We start from the raw sequence: 23,177 nt of genomic DNA on the forward strand, positions 1-23,177 counted from the left end.
GCCGGATTCCGGATGGAATCCTAGCCGGATTCCGGATGGAATCCTAGCCGGATTCCGGATGGAATCCTAGCCGGATTACGGATGGAATCCTAGCCGGATTCCGGATGGAATCCTAGCCGGATTCCGGATGGAATCCTAGCCGGATTCCGGATGGAATCCTAACCGGATTCCGGATGGAATCCTAACCGGATTCTGGATGGAATCCTGTTGGGATTCCGGATGGAATCCTGTTCGGATTCTGTATGGAATCCTGACCGGATTCTGGATGAAATCCTGACCGGATTCCGGATGGATTCCTGACCGGATTCCTGATGGATTCCTGTTCAGATTTGGTATGGAATCCTAACAAAATTCGGTATGGAATCCTGATTGGTTTCCGGATAGACTCCTGACTGGTTTCCGGATAGACTCCTGACCGGTTTCCGGATGGAATCCTGACCGGTTTCCGGATGGAATACGGACCGGATTCCTGACCAGATTCCGGATGGAATTCCGACCGAATTCCTGATGTAATCCTGACTGGATTAAAGATGGAATCTTGATCGGATTTTGGATGGAATACTGACCGGATTCCAGATGGAATCTTAATTGGAATGGTTGCTGACTCTTTTGCCAAAGACTTGAATAGTCAAGACAGACAAAGACGACACAGTCTTCTGCCGTGGACCTGCCAAGGATTATCAAACTACCAACGATTGTTCGTTTTTACCATAGATTGTTCCGTCTATTACCAAAGTTCGTTCAGTCTATTATCAAAGACTGTTTAGTCTTTTACCAAAGATTTATCAAAAACTGTTCAGTCTTCTACCAAAAATAATTCAATCTTTTATTAAAGACTGTTCAGACCAAAGACTGTTCAGTCTATTACCGAATAATTTTCAATTACTGTTCAATCTTTTACCAAAGTCTGTTCAGTCTCTTACCAAAATTCTATCGAAGACTGTTCAGTTTTCTTCCAAAGACTGTTCAATTTTTTACCACAGACTGTTCAGTCTTCTACCAAAGACTGTTCACTCTTCTACTAAATACTATTTCGTCTTCTACTAAAGACTGTTCTGCATATTACCAAAGACTGTCGATGTTCTCTGTGCAGTCTTTCTCCAAAAGAGCGTCTGAGTTTTATTCCAGAAAAGGCTCAGAATTTCTTCAAAGACTACATTGCATATCCGTACTGAAAAAATTCATCTCGAAAAACTCAATAACCTCACCACGCAAAACCAGCCAGCTTCGGATTCAATCGAACAGAGACCCTCAGCTATTGGTGGGTGGAGGTGTCGGATCGAAGCATGTGATAATTGATTAAATTGAAAATTAATACACTAACTGATAGGCTTCCAATGCGTCGTCATCCAGCAACAGCAGCAGCACCACTTTTTAAGGGGCCAGCACCGTTGCACTGGAATTCGCTAGTGCCAGTGCTCCAGCAACCAGCCAGTCCCGTCATTCAGGGAGGGGGACAGAAACGTGCAGTCTCCTGAAATGGAAAAGACCACATCTTCCACGTCTGCTGGTTTGCCACTCTCGTGGACCGCCGCCGTCGAGGTGCCACTGGTGAATATTAATGACAGCGATGAAGCCTGGGTGATGATGATAGTGCTGTGCGAGCTTAAAAAATACTCCGTGGTCGGTCGTCCGTAGACGAACCGATCGAAACGATTTCACTACCTGCGCGCCCACCATGCCAAGCCACCAACGGCCGTTCGGATTGGAATGGAAGCTGCCTGCCCGAATGGCTGGCAGACAGGAGTTGTTTCTTTTTAATTAAAACTGAATTGGTACGAGGTGTTAACGCTGGTCGAACACCATCGAGCCCTGCCTCTCGCTCCGGTTGGGCTGGGAAATGCCCGTGGTTGATTAGGAGGATGGAGAGCTGTTTGTCGGAGTCGTTTGCTATCGATTGGCATGTTTGCGCTTTCCGATGGGTTTCACATGTAATTAGCATATAGGTGTGTATTAATCTAGACATGTTTTTTTCAGGCATTCAAACACTGTTAGATAGTCAAAAATTACCACTTTTTTCGTGATGTCAGATAAGCTTGATTGAGGACGTTGGATAGTCTAAAAGAACTTAAACCCAGCGCTATGATAATTGCTTAAAGCTTTAACTAATCATACCAACTTCTTCCAATCAGATTATTCAAATTTTGATAGAGATTCTTCGAAGTCTAATTTCTTGAGGGATTTTTTTCAAATTCCGAGAGAAGTTCTCCGAGTTTTGTGAGCAATTCTCCAAATTGGGTCCAGTCGAAAACTCCCTTCAAAATAAGAAAAGTTGTAATAAAATATGACGAAAAAGGGAAGCTCACATAGAAGTAAGCCTCTATCATCTTGACATTCACCGAACATAGACATAGAGAAATAAACTGAAATCGGTGTTAAGCCGAACGAGGGCATGTATAAATTAAGTCAATCGATTCTTCCGTGGTTTGGAAAGGTCTATTGCTGTGGTTTGCTCAGCTTGCTCCATTCGCACTCCCTCCTGCCCTGGCACAGCAGGCAATAATCGATTATGGGACGAATGGGACGGATATTGATGACAACGGATACCGCAGTTATTGGCCTTGGTGGTCCCATGCTGGGCGAATGGTCGGTTGCTTATTGCAATGACAGTGCCAATAACCGGTACAGTGAACTCCCCCCGCATGTTGATTGTTTCGGAGAGCAATCAGAAACTGGGACGGTGAAATGACTTTTTTTCTCTCCTACTCGATCATCAATAAAAGTAGAAGTTTAAAAATAGGACTCAAAATAATAGAAGCTTTGATTGAAAATTTATAGAATTGTTTCCAGTCTGATGTTATTTATCCTCAATCACTTGGAGCGAAAGCCAAACTTCATCCTACCGTAATCAAACAGCGGCAAAGTTGCTCTTAGTCCGACAATCTGACCATTCTGTCCAAATAATTAAAAGCAAATCAATCAAACCGAAATCCTTCCGATTCGAGCGACTATTGCTGGCACTTGTAGTTTTGATCCTTCCTTCCTCTACTGTTCCTGTCCTCCCAGTGAGAAAAAAAAAATCACACAAATTCCGGAAAACATGTCCCACATCCCGCCACCCATTCCCCATAATGTCCATGGATTGCAACGTCGATAAGCTGCAGTGATATTTCTGAGTACATGCCCTGTGTTCCATTAAAACGAAATCAATTATTCCAAAGTGTGGTGTACACGTCGCTTGTGGGGGAAGGAAGAAAAAAAATCGTTTGGATTCTCTCGAAAACTGTGTGTCTGGTTCCGGTACGGGCCGGTACCAGGACCGACCTGGTGGAATCGGATTCGGAAACAAAAGCAAAAAACTTTTCCCATTTCCATTCCTCTTGACGAATTCGAATTCGGATTAGTATTTGTCGTTGCTCTGTTTGTTTTTTTCACTGGCGGGCTTGTAGTTCCGTTTTCGGTTTGATGGATTTTTTTTGCAGATTGCTAAGAATGGTCAAAATGAAACTGGACCTGCTTCTAGGAATTTTTTGGCAATGAGTCATGTCGATAACTCCATGATCCGGTAGTATCAAACTAGAAAACGTGGTACAAGTTTGATTACGAATTAGTTTCGAAATTAATTTTGATTCAGAGACATTAGACAACTTTCTTTCAGAATTATCTAAAAAAAACTGTTGGAACGATGTTTATGTCCGAGCTTTTTAGTTATTTACTAATCGACTATTTGAATGAGCCACGCTCTTTCTAAAATGTCGCTCTTCTACTTAGGAAACGTTTCTTCCCCTTATTTTAATTGATTTTGGCGAATTTCTCACAGAATGCGGAAATGCCTGTGGTTGTGGTTCTCACTTACAAAATGCAAAAATTACACACCCACATAAGCTGTACAATTTCTCAGAAATTACTCTCACCGAAATAAAAAATCAGAAGGGTTGTGTACAAGGCACAATCGCAAAGTAGACGTTAAACAACTTAAGGACATCGTTGCGATTGATTTGTCTACCGTTACTACCCAAGTAACATTTTTAGTTTTATGACGGTCATGAAAACCTTTATTTACTCTTCATGACTTCTTTAAAACCAGCGTAAAACCAAAATGTTACTAGGGTAAGCTACTGTGTTTTGTACATTGAAGAAATTTCTTCTTGGATCAGTTTTCTTTTGTTTAGAAAGTTGGTCTTGGAAAGAACTGATTTATTTTCAATAATAATTTTCAACATTCTCGCAACATTCGGTTGCTTGTTCTGCTACGATGGCGTCTGTTGCGGTCGTCGCAGCAGCGAAGTGGAGTACATTTCTGCAACGATGGCATCTGAAGTACCCTCGACTGGCAATCAGTGGAAGCAGCTCTCAAGCCACAATTTTCTTGCAAATTCAAACTATCTAGTGGTTGCTGTTAGTTATTCAAAAAGCGCATTATTTGTCTGCCTTCATCAAGCGAATAATATGCACTGTGAACAAATCTCGTCTCGGCTCAACATTCCCTTGTATAGATTGTTGGTCCTGAGAAGAATTAATTAATGCGCCTTCCGAATCACTAACACTATCCACTGAATAGTCCGACAAGCGCTTGTGATTATGCTGCCGAAGTCAAATTTCTGCTGTCGCCAAGCGATGATGATTTGCTATTTGATGTTACTATGATGAAAATTTGCTTCGGCTCAACTTTCGTTCATAAAATTGGGGTTCTGAAAAGAACCGTTTTTTTAATATTGCGCCTTCCTAACAAAACCAGATCCAGAACCATGCGAAAAATAATCCACTGAAGTGCCGCTGACGTCGACAATAGCCACTCGATAGTTTGCCGCTGAACCGCTACAGATACAGAAACCACCGCCATCGATTCTGGGACCAACGCCATCGTTCTGTTCGGTCTCCGTAAGCATAACCACTCACCGTTGATCATCGAACCGAAATTACGCCCGAGCGTAAAATATGGGCATTTTTATACCCGGAGAAAATGAAACGGTGGGTCGAAAGGTCCGTAAAGAAAGGTCCGTTCTGATGTCCGTGTTGGGAATGCATCCATGGTTGGTTCTGATATTTTTACTGGGTAGGACAAAAATTGAAATTTTCAATAGTTTATCGCAAATAATCAAAAGTTTCAATGAAATTGACAAATTGCTGGAGAGTTTCTGAGTCGATTGATATATAAATCTCGAAATTTTCAGATTTCTATTCGACACCCAGTACCTTCGGGTAAGACGTTGTCCAACGTAAAAAAATCACTAAAATTTATACAATTTCTTACCTAAATTTGAAGAAATTGAATTGAAAAAATCACACACTTTATTCTGAGATATGAAAGCAATCGTTCTCGAGAATTTTAGTCTTATCCCGGAATTCAAAATTGAGAGGTCTGTCCGTTAGGGAGATCCCTTATCAATGCAATTGTGTGTGATATCAACCTCTTATCGATTGTATCAAGAGAAGAGTACCAGAAGATGTCATCACTGCATATGCGGACGACATATCGATGTTCTTCAACAACGAAACAGTCTCAACGCAAGTAACAGATATTGGGAACTTTGGAGTGGTTTCCGAGGCGGTTCTCAACAGACAGAAAACAGCAGCTATAATGATCGGGAATGTAAATCTAACAGATCAAAGGGAATGGTTCAACATAGAAGATAACGAAAATATTTTAGGAATAGTTTATGCGACGGATATCAAGCAAGTAAGGAAAATTCCTAATCGCCAAAAATCAGATAAAAGTACCAGAATTTGAAGGATCTCACCGATATTCCGAGGATTTCTCACCGAAATTAGGAGTATTTCCAACCGAAATTTGGCAAATGTTTTACCAAAATTTGGAGTATTGCCCGCAGAAAATCGGAAATTTTTTCACCGAAATTAGGAGAATTTTTCATTGATATTCAGAGAATTTCTCACCAAAACTCGAAGAATTTTTGATCAATATGTGAGGAATTTCGCACTCCTGAAATTCGGAGAAAGTTGGAATATGTTACTCATAAACTTCGGAGAATATCTCACTTAAGCAAAAAGAAGAATTTCTCATTCAAAATTTCTACCGAAAAATTCACCGAAATTACAAAAATCTGAAACTTTTTTACCAAAATTCGGAGCATTTCTCACCGAAATTCTAAGAGTTCCCACCGAGCTTAGGAATATTTCTCACCAAAGTTTGGAGAAGTTCTCCACAAAACTCAGAGAATTTCTCATTCACGCGATTCGGAGCACCGAAATTTAGAGAATTTCTTGCCACAGTTCGAATAATTTCTCGCCAAATTTGGAGAATTTCCCACCGGAATCCGGAGAATTTTGAACAAAGTTTGGAGAATTACTCATTGATATCCAGAAAATTTCTTACAAAAATTCGAAGAATTTTTCTTCAAATCTTGGAGAATATCGCACTCATGAAATTCGAATTATTTCTCTCTCAAGCAATAAGAAGAATTTCTCATTCAAGTTTCTCAGCCGAGGAGGATTTCATAGAATTTTTCGCCAAAAATCGTTTTTTTTTGCCAAAATTCGGAGGATTTCTTATCGAAACCGGAGGATTTGATGCCGAAATTAGGAAAATTTCGCATCAAAGTTTGGAGAATTTCTCAACGAATTTCGGTGGATTTTTTTGCTGAAATTAGGAGAATTTTCCGCCAAAATTTGGAGAATTCGTCACTGAAATTTCGAATAATTCCGGGAACTTCTCACACCAAAATTCGAAAGAATTTCCCATCAAATTCTTTAGAATTTTTTAATGAAGCTCTTAATGAAATTAAGAGAATTTGTCATCGAAATTCGGAGGATTTCTCATACCGAAATACGGAGAATTTCTCATCTACGCAAATCGGAGCATTTATCACCGGAATTCGAAGAAAATCTTACTCGTGAACTTATGAGAATTTCCCTCACTCAAATTCGCAACATTTCTTAACAGAGAAATTTACGTAAATTTGAAAAGTATCTCACTGACAAGATTTGGAGAATTTATCACACAAGCAATAGATAATTTCTCATTGAAAATCTCACCGAAAATCTAAAAAATTACCAAAATTCAGAGGATTTCTTACCGAAATTTGAAGAATTGCTCATCGAATTTCAGAAAAAAAATTATTTTTCACTCGAGCAATTCAATTTATTAAATATATGGTAAAATTTATCCCTCAATATTTCAGAGATTTTTCACCAAAAATCAGAACAATTCTTAACTAAATTGCTCACCAATAGGGTATTCCAGAAAGTATAAGCACCATTTCGATGCGCTCCTATTGTTTTCAGATAAATTTTAAATGGCAGGCAATCACTGAGCATCATTGTTTACGTTATACTCTGTCACTCTGTGATTCATAAGTGCTATTTGGTTATTTTTTTTTTATGGGAATGTGAAACTTTTTCCTTGAAAAGTGAAAACAGACTTTGCACGAATGATGCACTATTCTATGATGCACTGAGTCAGATGGCGAGAATATAATATAAGAGCAATGTTTGCAATGCGATTCGGAAGCATGGTATGGATTTTACATTTCAGGGCCTGAAAAAATCTGAACGTCAATCGGTGTCTATGAGACATATGCTCAATCGGAAAATCTTTCAATGTTTTCCCGTAAAAATGACACTTCTGTCCAAGATTTCGAAAAATCTGATAATATCGAAGAATAAAGTCGACCAAACAAGACACAAAATGAACTACGGACTTTCAGGGAGCAGAAGAAGAAAAAAAAAGAAGAAAATAACATGCTGCATATGTCAGAATATGGGCCCATAAGTTATACGATAAACTTGTGTGTGGTTATTGTTGCTACTAGAGACCAAGAATACCTCTGCATCTTCAAAATTACCACCGGAAAAAAGTTGTGTTAGTTGGGTGGGGTAATCAGTAACATATATCGGGATTTACCATGCGAAGTGATGTGACCTATTCAATTTCTACGCAACAGTAAAAGTATTTCCTTAATTTGTTCAATTGTGCATCCTTCGCGAGAATACACAATCAATCGCTCAAACGGAGCGATTATTCATTTGAATTTCGGATTAGGCCCGCGTCATCATTTCTTCAACGTAAGGAAAGTAAAAAAGAAACGGGATTAAAATTGAAAATAAGGTAATATTTACGGCTGTTCAACCACATTGTTAGTAATCGGAAAGCTAAGGTCAACTAGTAACCCTTATTTTATCTCTATTTGAGGTTAAATAAGAATGTGCAGCCAGACATATTTTGTTAATTTACATTTTTTTTACATGTCCTTTATTTTGCATTACTCTCGTGCGCGTATGTGTGTCACTTGCCGTGACAGTATACCGTAGTCAAGATCTCACTAGATGTCCTGATGTGCTCGGCTTGATTGTAAAAGTCAATCAAATTTGATCATCAAGGGTTTATTCGTTTGTTGGGATAAGCTACAGTTATACAAGTCATTGAATTTTCAAAATTATTTGCTGCGAACATCGAAATTTCAAGAATAACTCACTCATGATATTCTCGGTCAAAAAAATCGAATGATAGATTGCTATCTATAAGTTAATAATGTCAGTATAACGAAATATCCTGAATAAATATACACGTAAGAAAAAAAGTACCTAAAATTGAGTATTTTTAAACTTACTTTTGAGTTATTTTTTCTCTTCTCTTTCATCCACTCTTTCTTTTGTTGTCAAAAACAAAAGAGCCAAACAATCCAACGACGCCAGTTAAATACGGGAAGCCAATTTTGAGTTTTATTACCTGAGGTCGAAATTGAGTGAATTAAACTTACATTTGGGTAAATAAATTTCCCGTTGAGTACTTTTTTCACATGGGAGTAAAGGCAAACTACTTCGACCCCACTTACTCAATTTTGGCTTCCCGTACGGATGTTCGAGGTTGGGTGAATTAAACTCACTATTGGGTAGTTTATTTCTTCCATGTACCGGCGATGAAGACATTGCAAAAGCCTTGGCTGGTCCGGTAGATACCGTGGGCCCAACTCCAGAACGTTTTGCAGTACCTTGAGCATCTCATATTCAAGAAAAGAGGGTTTGCATGATGCGTTTATGCTTATTGAACCGGAATGAGTGTATACCGACGATGAGGACGTTGCCAAAGCCTTGATTGATCCGGTAGATACCGTGGGCTAAACTCGTTCGTATATCGTATTCATGAAAGTTAATTACTGGCATAACGTTCAGGATGACTCAACTTATATGCGTATTCAGAACTATCAAACAATGTGATTTAAGATTCAAACATGTCAGATTCATTTGCATGCTCTCAGAAGCGAAATCTTCCCAAGGTTTTGGATATCTGGGTCTTCAGGGTATATTCAAACTTGACCCCGATATTTTTCCTGCAAAGCCAACATCCTGGTGAACAGTTTTGCTGAAGAAAGTGGGGACCTATCTCTCTTCTGTGATTTTACACAGTCAATCTAAAACGCTGGGCATATATGACCCATCCGTCCAGAAAGGGTTAAAGAAGGAAACAAATACAGTCGACTCTCTACATCTCGATGTTCTATATCTCGATATCTCTCCCTATATCGATGGTTTCCTCAGTCCCTTCAATCTACATGCATTTGGGCTTTCTACATCTCGATAACCTCCCTATCTCGATATCTCTCTATCTCGATGTGTTCGGATCATATTTTGTTCAGGATTTACTCTCCTTATGTCGATATGTTTAAATTTTTAAGCTACTAGACCATCTTTGAACAATAACAAACATATCAACAACAGCAGAAGACATTTGTTTTGTTGTCGTTTTTCATAGCAACGAGCTTTTTTGGATCTAGTACCCGTTTCAATTTTGCTCCCATTCCTCGATCTCTCCCTATCTCGATGGCCCCTTCAATATCGAGATGTGGAGAGGCGACTGTATTTTAAGCTCTTTTCAGTTGAATGTGTCTAAGACGTACTTAATCGTCTAAGACGAGTTAAGTACTCTCCGAAATAATTGGTGGAATTAAATGGAGAGTACTTAACTCGTCTTAGACGGTCGGTTATCTTGACGACCCCTCCCCAGCTGTCTGTGAGTCAGGGGGTTCTGCCTAGGAGGTGGTGGAGTTAACAGGGGGCTCTGTTAATTCCCTCCCAAAAACCACAAGTAACCGCAAGCAGACCCTATCAAGCGACCGTGTGCCGCTTAAAGCATACAAGCCCCTAACCCCGAATCACAAGGTGTCAGGCGACCCGTGCCGAGCGGGGATCTGATGTTTTGGTTGTGTTTTCGTAGTGTAGATGCAGTCTTCTTTCTTCTGCTTGACGTTTATGGAACTGTCAGTGTGGAACGCACCTATCTCTTTCTTTCCCATAATTCTTCTTATGGCTGTCAGTGCGGAATTTTCTATGTTGGCTACGAAATGAACTGTGGTAGAGGTATACAAGTGTCAGTCCCGTGGTGCCGAGGGGATGAATGACCTGGGGGGTGAAATAATTAGCCAGGTAGTTAACAGAGCCTGTGGAGGTTCCACAGAGGGAGGGCTGCTTCGGCAGCAAGTGCACGGAAGAAAAAAAGTACCCAAAATTGAGTATTTTTAAACTTACTTTTGAGTTATTTTTTCTCTTCTCTTTCATCCACTCTTTCTTTTGTTGTCAAAAACAAAAGAGCCAAACAATCCAACGACGCCAGTTCAATACGGGAAGCCAATTTTGAGTTTTATTACCTGAGGTCGAAATTGAGTGAATTAAACTTACATTTGGGTAAATAAATTTTCCGTTGGGTACTTTTTTAACATGGGAGTAAAGGCAAACTACTTCGACCCTACTTACTCAATTTTGGCTTCCCGTACGGATGTTCGAGGTTGGGTGAATTAAACTCAATATTGGGTAGTTTATTTCTTCCGTGTGGGTGGCAGCGGGTGGTACCCGCACACCCCCAAGTGGTGCACAAGTGGTGCAAGTGCAAGGGAGATGAGGGTATTACTTTCAAGGAGAATGGGGGTAATATCCTCACGGAGTGAGTTCTCGAATGTAAGGGTGAGCACACAAGTAAGTCTCACACGGTAAGGGTGGTTGATTGAGTGGCTGCTTAGGCAGTAGGGTGGCAATGGGTGGTACCCACACACCCGCAGTGATGGTTCCTGCTTAACAGGGCAGTGAGCGGACTGCTTCGACAGTTGAATGAGTAGTCTACCCACGCCGGGGGATTGTTGTCATGGTAAGGTGCTTAGCATCCAGGGTACCAACCATGTACCCATCCTCTCTGGATGGGTGGACAAGTAGGGTTCTCTAGTGCAGGACTAGTGAACCACTACATTGAGTGAGGTCAACTTAGACAGGGGGGCGCCAGACTGGGGTATCTCCTGTAAGATACCTTTACCTCCAGACTGACTGGTGCCGAGGTACTGCTGCCTGGGTTGATGGGTGATTGGTCTGCCTCGTAGCCGAGATAAGACTTGCATAGGATTCACTGCCCTAGGGTCGCCTCCGGCTTGGCAGACAGGTGGTACCACCCTGTTGCAGGACGGAGTGGATACCACCCTGAATGAGGACTGTCTGTGTTATGGGATATCATCAAGAGGTGCCTCCTGCAAGGTATCTGCAATTTCCTTGCTGTTATTCCCGTAGCATAGGCAGGTGAGTGTTGGGGCACATTTGGTGCCAGTATGTCGTTGTGCACAGGTGGTGCATAGGACGGAAAGGAGAGCTGAGGCGTCAAGGAGAGAGCGCAATGCTCAAATAGTCGCACCCCTGATGTATTGCTTAATTGCGGGCCGGGGGTGTGACTGGAAAAGAAGGAGTTGGTTTTAGTGGGTCGGGAGTAGTGATCCCATCCCCACACTACCTGGGTTCGCCTACCCAGGTGTCTGAAAAATGTTCAAGATTCACAGAGATACAGAATGTTTAGGTTACCGAAAAAAAAAGTCTATGTATTTTCCGATTAAATATAAATTATTTATTTTTTAAAGGTTTATCAAAGAAATACTATCGGAAATATGATAGCCAAATACAACCTATCGTATGATTATATACATAGTGAAAGCATTTCTATCTGCAAATTTGTCTAGGAAAGTGTTCTAGGCATTTTGCCATTATTTTCCGAAATTTTTGAATTGCCAGTAAACACGCTGGGCTTATTGATATTTGAGTAAAATTCAGCGATCACTAAAATTTTAAGAGGAGATAATTGTTATTATAATCTTTATTAACGAGATATTCGGCCCTTGACCGGTTCATCATAAGAGATAACTAACAATTAAATGAGAGAGAACTTGAAGTTCTATCGGAAGGATTTCTAAATTACAAAATACTGTTTTTGCTTTGTTATTTTCTTCCTTCCTCTTTTCGGAGCCTTCTTTAGTTGCGTGGCTACTAAGCAAGACCATGCTGTAGATATATGTGTTCGATTCCCCGACCGGCCTAGGAAATTTTCGGATTGACAATTTTCTTGAATTCCCTGGGCATAAATGTATCATCGCGTTAGCCGCAAGTCGGGCACATCTGTATATGGATATTGTAGGCAAACATATGCTTTAGCAAAAGGATTCATTAATTCAACGCAATATTCCGGAAGCTGAGTTCTTTGAAAGAAAGTGTCTTCTCTATTACCTTATACCGATTAAAAACGTGCTTCTATGTTATTCTAATTCCAGACAAATACAATCTATCGAAGAAGAAGTTTACTTCTTCGGTTTTTAAGCACGTTGTTCTAGGAGTGTATCATTAATTTAATATCCTTACGACGAAAGGAGTCATATTTACAATTTTCATGGCTTATACCACAGAGAACTTATACTGAGCAAACTGAGCGAACCATACAACAACTGAAGTAACAAGGGAGCATTCATGTATAACGTCTGCTTTATTCGGTGTCTTTGAGTGTTCTGTGTTACAATAATTAAGTGTTGGTTCTCACTATCTGACATCTCAATATTTGCCTACTATGATTCTGCCACTACAGCTCGGCCATCCTGATCAAACACATCGCCCCCGATGTGCACTATGTCTGATCGACTTCCGTTCTCCATAATTTCATTTTGGTTGGATCAAATATACCCGTGAATGGCAGACGAGATAGTTGGTATCCATCTATGTCACTAATAACATAACGATTATTCGCGAGAACCTTCTTAACCACATAAGGTCCTTTGAAATGCGGTTTCAGTTTTGACGACCCACCGGAATTCGAATGATGTGGTATATATACAAGATCACCTTCTTGATAAACTGATGTGGTTTTACATTTAGAGTCATATTGCTTTTATTGTAAATTTGAACGGCTTTGTTAACCGCTATAGCTTTTCGCGAATTTTCGTCAAATCTCTTTGCATTTCTGTGTTTGCATTTAAAACATTTTCAATATCTACATTAGCTGAGTAACGTTGATTAATTCCGAATAAAACTTGTGAAGGAGTATTAGCTATCGATCTACAAAAAGAATTGTTGATAAAATTTTCTGCATCTTGCAAAATAGGAGTAAAACCTTTGCTAGGATTCGAGTCTACTAATTTGGCTAAAACTGGAGTTAGTACCCTGTTGAACCTCTCCACCTGACCATTAGCTTGAGGGCAAGCAGTAGCTGTAAGAATATGTTTAATATTGAAGTCATTTAAAAATTCTTTAAAACTATTTGATGTATAACAGCTTCCGCGATCTGAGACTAGTTGAATAGGTAATGAATAATTAGAAAAATACAACCTTAGATGCTTTAGTACTTCGCTTGTATTTGTAGTTTTACAAGGGTATAATTTTAAATATTTCGAAAAAGCATCAACAACAACAAACACATATTTATATTTACAATTGGATAAAGTTAACGGTCCGTAATGGTCAATATGCACAGTATGAAATGGTACACTCCCCTTATCTATTATATTTAAAAGACCATCTCTACTGAAATTTTTCTTTGAAAATACTATGCACTTCAAACAGTTTTTTATATATTTTGATATTGTTTCTTTCATTTTGGGAAACCAATAAGACTTGATTATATTTTCATATACCTTTTCAGTGCCAAAGTGCCCAAAATCGTCATGATACATTTTTAAAACTTGATCAATCATATTTTTGGGAACGTAAAACAACAAGCGGCTTCGTTTGGTTTTCTTGTACACAATTCCATTTCTTAATTCAAAATCTTTGTGTTCTCTTGTTTCTAACAGTTGACGAATTGCTTCTATATTAGAATCCTGAACTTGACTTGCAATTATAGCCCGTTCAAAAGAATTACTTTCATTCTCAATAAAACATAATTCTGGAATTCTAGATAAAACATCAGCGTGTTTCATGAGAATTGAATTTCGGTGTATTATGTCGTAATCATATTCTGATATAAAAATCTCCCATCGTGCTATTTTAACATTAATATCTTTCTTTTTTAAAGTTTCTTTTAAAGCAACACAATCAGTAACAATAGTAAACTTGATTCCCTGCAAATAAATATGAAATCTCTTAATAGAGTTGACCACTGCTAGTGTTTCCAACTCAAATGAATGTAATTTTGCTTCATGACTATTTGTTCTTTGACTATAATACATAATTGGATGCAACTTTCCATCTTTTTGCTCTTGCATCAGAACACCACCGAATCCATGAGAACTGGCGTCAGTGTGAAGTTCTGTTCTGGCATAAGGAGAATATACTTTCAAAACGGGGTCAGCTATTAATTTGTCTCTTAGAGTTTCAAATGCTGTGAATTCTGATTCTTTGAAATGAAATTCTTTTTTATCTCTTTTCAATAAATCATATAAAGGTTTTGCAATAATTGAGAAATTTGCGATAAATTTTCTGAAGTAACTAGCCAAACCAATGAATTTATTCACATCATGGATGTTTTTGGGAACTGGGAATTTTTTAATACATTCAATGTGTCTATCACTTGGTCGAATACCTGATTCATCAATTTTATATCCAAGATATTCAATTCTAGTTTTAAGAAATGAACATTTGCTCAATTGTAGTTGCAAATGATTTTTATTCAAAATTTGAAAAACTTCTTTCAAAATTTCCAAGTGTTCTTCAACTGTTTCAGTTGCGATTAATATATCGTCCATATAAATTTTGATTTTGCCTTTTTTTAAAAGATGCCGGAATACTGTATTTATAAATCTCATAAACGCAGAGGGGGCGTTACATAGTCCGAACGGAACGCGTGTGTATTCAAACTGGCCTACATGTGTTACAAAAGCAGTAAATTTTTGTGAATTTTTATCAATATGAAGATGGTGGTAACCGTTCTTTAAATCCAATGTAGTAAAATATTTTTTATTCTTTAAACTGTCCAATTGTTCTTCAATTATCGGCAAAGGGTATCTATCTTTAACCGTAATCTTGTTCAATTCCCTGTAATCCACACACATTCTCCATGATTTATCCTTTTTCTTTACTAAAACTATTCGACTAGCGTAAGGTGAATTACTCTCTTTAATAACACCGTCTTTCAATAATTTATCAATTTGAGATTCAACTTCTATTTTTTGGCTATGTGACAAACGTCGCGGTGAAAAATTGAATGGTCGTTTATCTGTTAGTTCAATATTCATTGTGTAACATAAATCTGGATTAGACGGAGTTAAACGACTGTTGTTATATTTATCAAGGAATAGAGATTTGATGCTTCGTATATCCGTTAATGAAGTTCCGTTATCACCAATATCTAATAAATCCACGTCAGTTTTCAAGAAAGTGTCTGTACTTACCTCTATATTGTTAATTTCAAACAGTGGATAATCTGCACAAGTCACCGACTTCGAAGAAGCTTCTGTAATTAATTGGTTTTTGACTGCAAATTGCAATGTTCGACCGTCATACCCAACTATCAAGTTATTGCGCTTAACGAAATCCGATCCCAAAATACACATCGGGCGCATTGTGGAATCTGGCACAATCTTGAACTGCAAATTATAAATATAATCATCAATTACAATTTCTGAATCAAAAATACCTAAAATATTCAGTTTTGAATTATTTAAACCTACATATGAATTTGAAAATGTTTTATGATATTGAATTTTATCTGAAACAAAACTACTTTTGATTAAACATATAGGACTACCTGTATCAAATAAAGCATCTGATTTAATTAAATGATTATTAATTCTTATTAAAATGTTGAAATATACTTTTTCTATACTAACCCTACCGTGATTGTGTTGTGTTACTCGTGTAGAACATTGTTCTTCATTGATAATTCCTCCGTCGAAGCATGACCACGCTGCAACGTTTCGAGTATTCGATTGCTGACAACCAACATCCCGAGAATGAGAATTTTGGTGACTACTTCGAAGCCTGTCCTGCGTCGCACGATTTAAAATTCCGCATGGATAACATCTTCTGTTACTTGAATCTTGTAGCGATGAACGCATCTGCATCTGGTTTTCATAACGTAAGATTGCATCCAGTAAGGATTCCACATCAGCAAATTTCATAGTACTCAGAGCCATCCTCAAATTAAAGTCCAATAAGCCATTAATTATATACTTGATTATAACTGTTATGCTCAGGTCAACAATTCTTGCTTTGGAAACGATTTCATAAACGAAATTTTCATAACTTTCATTCGGCTTCTTCGTCCGCTTCATCAACTCAATATGAACATCCACCTCATCTATTCTAGTAGGAAACGCTCGTATTATACGTTGCTTGAAATCAGCCCATGCAGTAATATTTTCTTCAATACTTTCAAACCATATTCTTGGAACCGGTCCTAATCGCATTACTGCATAATGCAGTGCAGCACGTTCATCCCAACCGTACATACTTCCTAAACTTTCAATCTTTCGTAACCATTTTCCTGTTGCAATCATTTTTGGATTGAACTCAGGAATTAAATTTCGTACTTCCTCACCTCAGGGTGCAGAAACATTTGGAGGACGCCTGATTGAAACATTTCTGGTCTTGAAAATAACTTTTCTAGCATCAGAAAAGAAATCTTTACGGCTTCACAAGTTCAGAGTTCCAGGTTCATCCCACTTCTGAAATTGAAATAATATGAGAGCATTCATGTATAATGTCTGCTTCATTCGGTGTCTTTTAGTGTTCTGTGTTACAATAATTAAGTGTTGGTTCTCACTATCTGACATCTCAATATTTGCCTACTATGATTCTGCCACTACACAACTTAAGTCGAATCAAGTATGAGACACTGGAGACAGACAGTCTCAGAGTTTAGGTTGAAATACGTATCTTCAAAGAAAACAAACCGTAGTGGAATTAAATGGAAAAGACTGAACTCGTCTTAGACTTTTTTTTCCACGAGACTTTCTACAACTTATTTTCTTGAATTATTTTAGTATTGCAATCAACAGACCAATATGAAAACTTTTGATTGCACTACTCAAATTTATTCTTGAAAAAAAAAACGTTACTTGGGTCCTTTTGAAAAGTTAAGCGAGATTTCTTTGAATATTTTCGCGTTCTTTTATTTATTTATTGTTTTTCTTATAGTGCAAGACTCTTTTTACACATTGCTTGATCGAATTGGAACTAAATATATTTTCCCTTTTCCCTTCCACTTCCAGAACCTATCGCTGCCGCCCAACGTCGATCCGGGCACATCGGACGACAGTGGCCGGGCGTCGGAGCGGCTGACCGCCTCGTCGGTGGCCCAGCGGGATCCGGACAGTTCCCGGGACCGGTTGAGCGACGCCAGCAGCCGGTGCAGTTCCGGCAAAGGATATATCTGTGATAGCGAGGGAGACGATGATAAGGTAAGTGGTTTCCTTCGACATTCTATATGTTTGCCCTCACAAAAGCACAACTGCTGCCATCTGTTGGTGTTGGCTCTTCATCATTAACATCGTCCGGATCGAAAGTGTAGTGGAACGAACACCGGATTCCGTAAATGTGTGAGAATTGACCACAAATGACCCGGTGGAGAGTCTCCTCCGTCGGTGTTCGTTTGTGTCGAACACCGAGCCCAGAAGAAAGCAAAAAGACGATGGTGATCCGAACCAATAGAATGGAATGCTTCTCTTCTGTGCCAGTTGCCTTTCATGTCAAGGATCGAAGGCGCAGGGGGTGGTGCGGTTGATGCTATAGAAGCTCTTTTTGGGCGTTTGGCCATGCTTTTTTTCTTGTTCCAACGACCGTAAGCGAGTGACTCAACGACCCAAGGAGGAGATAATAAAATCACTTTAGCGCAGTGGTTCCCTTTGGTACGCTTCGGCTTCTCGTTGCGGTTAATTTGATCCAATCTCCGGCTGGTAAAGCTTTTCAATTTTGGGGTTGTTCATTCTTGAGTGGGGAGAAGAATGCTGGGCCAGTTTTTTTTGTCCATTCTTCAAGCACTTTTGATGGTGATGATTTTGTGTAATGAAATCGAAGTAGAGACGGGTAACATGATTTGGTCAATTTGGTTTTAGGAAACTAGTTTCTGACTGCCATTTGGATCTCAAAATGCTTTTTATGAGTTTGATTGGTACAAATCGCACTGTTTGCTTTCACAATTTTATTTGAATAACATTTTAGCTGAACAAAATCGTTCAGCCATTTAGCCGTGACTTGCTTTTCAAAAAACCTTTCCAATCCCAATACACTCCACCAGAAACGTGTTGAAATTTTCGCCTGTAATCTAAACACCTCAAATCAATAAATCAAATAACTCCGAAGTTTCGACAAACATCTTCAGGTGAATCAAAACATTCAATTAGAACCAGCCCCAGCTATATCGCACCTGGTCTCTAAAAGTCAAACAGATGCCGAAATTACCACCGAGTAAAAACTTCGCCCACTAAAATAAATATATAGCCTCTCCCATAAAAATCACCAACCCACCTGTCAACAAAGCCGAATCTTCTCTCTGTTGCTACTCCAAGTCAACACTTTCGGAACAAATATTGACATTTCAGGGTTGCCAACTCAACCGAGCCGAATTGGCTTGGTTGGGGCCCTCCTGCCAACCGATTCACCCCTGGAATCGCCCTCGGAACCGAAGCCATTCGGAAATGTTTGTAAATTACCGCCCGATAATTATCGTCCATTCATTAACAAATTAACGTCCCCTTCCCCCGTGCTCCGCCATAGAACTCGCTGCACGGGTTCGGGGGCTTTGGTTTCTGTAGCGAGTTGGTTGTTAGAGAGCGGAGAAAATTAGCGGCCGGAGTCTTATTGCCAGCGCAAACAACGAGCCATCATCGAACCGTTCCTTAAGTTTTTTCGCGCCTGGCAGCTCGTAAACAAACCTAACCCAATAAATAAATAGTTTACGTGTAAATGTGCGGAAAAGTTCTTCCCTTTCCGAACGAATGACCGAACAAACGGGCACTGGTTTCACCGGGAGGAGGCCAAAGACGCGCGCGCGCGGGGTACAATAATAAGATTCAAGTACTTTTCTCCTATACTGACTGCTGGTCCGGGGGGCTTTAATGGTGCTAATTTTAGAAGGGCTATGATAAATGGTTTCACGAGGTATTTTGCATACTGACCGGATCGTTCGAGCGGTGTTGTGAAATATGGCGAACGAATTACGACCGGGGTGTGAAACGGCTTCCAACGCTGGGCTAATGTGTTTATTTGTTTCAGTGTGTTAAGTAGGTTAGCTGCTTGAAATGGATCATCGTGCTGCGAGAGCCAATGATTAGAATCTAAATAGCTAAGTCATTGTGAGAAGTGATTTCGTGTATTTTTTTTAGCGAATTGAAGCTCAAAATGGCTGACTACGGTTGTTTGTTTTCGGAGAGTTTCCGTCGATCCTATGGCATGGCTCTGAACAACAAAGCTGTTTTAATAGCACTGATTTTTCATGAAGAGTATCTGCTCTCCTTGGGCCAGCACCAATAAGAGGAACCCAGAGACCAAAACTGGTATTTCGGCGACCAGAACTGGTCTTCCTGAGACCAGAATCACTCTTTCAGTGACCAGAACTACTCTTCCATAGAACAGAACTACTCTTCCAGAGACCAGAAATGGTCTTCCTGAGATCAAACTGGTCATCCTGAGACCGAAACTGGTCTTCCTGAGACCAGGGCTGGTCTTTCTGAGACCAAAACTGGACTTCCTGAGACCAGAACTGGTCTTCCTGAGACCAGAACTGAGACAAAAACTGGTCTTCCTAAGACCAAAACTGGTCTTCCTGAGACCAAAACTGGTCTTCCTGAGACCAAAACTTCCTGAGACCAGAACTGGTCTTCCTGAGACCAAAACTGGTCTTCCTGAGACCAAAACTGGTCTTCCTGAGACCAAAACTGGTCTTCCTGAGACCAGAACTGGCCTTCCTAAGACCAAAACTAGTATTCCTGAGATCAAAACTGGTCTTCCTGAGACCAAAACTGGTCTTTCTGAGACCAAAACTGGTCTTCCTGAGACCAGAACTGAGACAAAAACTGGTCTTCCTGAGACCAAAACTGGTCTTCCTGAGACCAAAACTTCCTGAGACCAGAACTGGTCTTCCTGAGACCAAAACTGGTCTTCCTGAGACCAAAACTGGTCTTCCTGAGACCAAAACTGGTCTTCCTGAGACCAGAACTGGCCTTCCTAAGACCAAAACTAGTCTTCCTGAGATCAAAACTGGTCTTCCTGAGACCAAAACTGGTCTTCCTGAGACCATAACTGGTCTTCCTGAGACCAAAACTGGTCTTCCTGAGACCAGGACTGGTCTTTCTGAGACCAGAACTGGTCTTCCTTAGACCAAAACTGGTCTTCCTTAGACCAAAACTGGTCTTCCTGAGACCGAAACTGGTCTTCCTGAGACCAGAACTGGTCTTCCTAAGACCAAAACTAGTCTTCCTGAGATCAAAACTGGTCTTCCTGAGACCAAAACTGGTCTTCCTGAGACCAAAACTGGTCTTCCTGAGACCAAAACTGGTCTTCCTGAGACCAAAACTGGTCTTCCTGAGACCAAAACTGGTCTTCCTGAGACCAGAACTGAGACAAAAACTGGTCTTTCTGAGACCAAAACTGGTCTTCCTGAGACCAAAACTGGTCTTCCTGAGACCAAAACTTCCTGAGACCAGAACTGGTCTTCCTGAGACCAAAACTGGTCTTCCTGAGACCAGAACTGGTCTTCCTGAGACCATAACTGGTCTTCCTGAGACCAAAACTGGTCTTCCTGAGACCAGGACTGGTCTTTCTGAGACCAGAACTGGTCTTCCTGAGACCAAAACTGGTCTTCCTGAGACCAAAACTGGTCTTCCTGAGACCAGAACTGGCCTTCCTAAGACCAAAACTAGGCTTCCTGAGATCAAAACTGGTCTTCCTGAGACCAAAACTGGTCTTCCTGAGACCAAAACTGGTCTTCCTGAGACCAGAACTGAGACAAAAACTGGTCTTCCTGAGACCAGAACTGAGACAAAAACTGGTCTTCCTGAGACCAAAACTGGTCTTCCTGAGACCAAAACTGGTCTTCCTGAGACCAAAACTTCCTGAGACCAGAACTGGTCTTCCTGAGACCAAAACTGGTCTTCCTGAGACCAAAACTGGTCTTCCTGAGACCAGAACTGGCCTTCCTAAGACCAAAACTAGTCTTCCTGAGATCAAAACTGGTCTTCCTGAGACCAAAACTGGTCTTCCTGAGACCAAAACTGGTCTTCCTGAGACCAAAACTTCCTGAGACCAGAACTGGTCTTCCTGAGACCAAAACTGGTCTTCCTGAGACCAAAACTGGTCTTCCTGAGACCAAAACTGGTCTTCCTGAGACCAAAACTGGTCTTCCTGAGACCAGGACTGGTCTTTCTGAGACCAGAACTGGTCTTCTTTAGACCAAAACTGGTCTTCCTGAGACCGAAACTGGTCTTCCTGAGACCAAAACTGGTCTTCCTGAGACCAAAACTGGTCTTCCTGAGACCAAAACTGGTCTTCCTGAGACCAAAACTGGTCTTCCTGAGACCAAAACTGGTCTTCCTGAGACCAAAACTTCCTGAGACCAGAACTGGTCTTCCTGAGACCAAAACTGGTCTTCCTGAGACCAAAACTGGTCTTCCTGAGACCAGAACTGGCCTTCCTAAGACCAAAACTAGTCTTCCTGAGATCAAAACTGGTCTTCCTGAGACCAAAACTGGTCTTCCTGAGACCAAAACTGGTCTTCCTGAGACCATAACTGAGACAAAAACTGGTCTTCCTGAGACCAAAACTGGTCTTCCTGAGACCAAAACTGGTCTTCCTGAGACCAAAACTTCCTGAGACCAGAACTGGTCTTCCTGAGACCAAAACTGGTCTTCCTGAGACCAAAACTGGTCTTCCTGAGACCAAAACTGGTCTTCCTGAGACCAAAACTGGTCTTCCTGAGACCAAAACTGGTCTTCCTGAGACCAGAACTGGCCTTCCTAAGACCAAAACTAGTCTTCCTGAGATCAAAACTGGTCTTCCTGAGACCAAAACTGGTCTTCCTGAGACCAAAACTGGTCTTCCTGAGACCAAAACTGGTCTTCCTGAGACCAAAACTGGTCTTCCTGAGACCAGAACTGAGACAAAAACTGGTCTTCCTGAGACCAAAACTGGTCTTCCTGAGACCAAAACTGGTCTTCCTGAGACCAAAACTTCCTGAGACCAGAACTGGTCTTCCTGAGACCAAAACTGGTCTTCCTGAGACCAAAACTGGTCTTCCTGAGACCAAAACTGGTCTTCCTGAGACCAGAACTGGCCTTCCTAAGACCAAAACTAGTCTTCCTGAGATCAAAACTGGTCTTCCTGAGACCAAAACTGGTCTTCCTGAGACCAAAACTGGTCTTCCTGAGACCATAACTGGTCTTCCTGAGACCAAAACTGGTCTTCCTGAGACCAGGACTGGTCTTTCTGAGACCAAAACTGGACATCCTGAGACCAGAACTGGTCTTCCTGAGACCAAAACTGGTCTTCCTGAGACCAGGACTGGTCTTTCTGAGACCAAAACTGGACATCCTGAGACCAGAACTGGTCTTCCTGAGACCAAAACTGGTCTTCCTGAGACCAAAACTGGTCTTCCTGAGACCAAAACTGGTCTTCCTGAGACCAGAACTGAGACAAAAACTGGTCTTCCTGAGACCAAAACTGGTCTTCCTGAGACCAAAACTGGTCTTCCTGAGACCAAAACTTCCTGAGACCAGAACTGGTCTTCCTAAGACCAGAACTGGTCTTTCTGAGACCAGAACTGGTCTGCTTGAGACCAGACCTGGTCTTCCTGAGACCTTCTTCAAGACCAAAACTAGTCTTCCTGAAGACAAAACTAGTCTTCCTGAGATCAAAACTGGTCTTCCTGAGACCAAAACTGGTCTTCCTGAGACCAAAACTGGTCTTCCTGAGACCATAACTGAGACAAAAACTGGTCTTCCTGAGACCAAAACTGGTCTTCCTGAGACCAAAACTTCCTGAGACCAGAACTGGTCTTCCTGAGACAAAAACTGGTCTTCCTGAGACCAAAACTGGTCTTCCTGAGACCAAAACTGGTC

The 23,177-nt window shown here is 40.5% G+C and overlaps 1 protein-coding gene across 11 annotated transcripts in view; it reads left to right on the forward strand.

Moving 5' to 3' along the window:
- Positions 1-23,177, forward strand: part of LOC134207876 (mucin-2) — a 600,615-nt gene that overhangs the window by 201,619 nt on the left and 375,819 nt on the right. For all 11 annotated transcript variants that reach the window (XM_062683852.1, XM_062683855.1, XM_062683856.1 and 8 more), the window contains one exon: positions 17,337-17,525. In XM_062683852.1, the coding sequence (XP_062539836.1) occupies positions 17,337-17,525 (189 nt within the window). The remainder of the gene's footprint in view (positions 1-17,336; positions 17,526-23,177) is intronic.

This window comes from Armigeres subalbatus, chromosome 1 (genome assembly GCF_024139115.2).
Source record: "Armigeres subalbatus isolate Guangzhou_Male chromosome 1, GZ_Asu_2, whole genome shotgun sequence".
In the NCBI taxonomy this organism is placed as follows: domain Eukaryota; kingdom Metazoa; phylum Arthropoda; class Insecta; order Diptera; family Culicidae; genus Armigeres; species Armigeres subalbatus.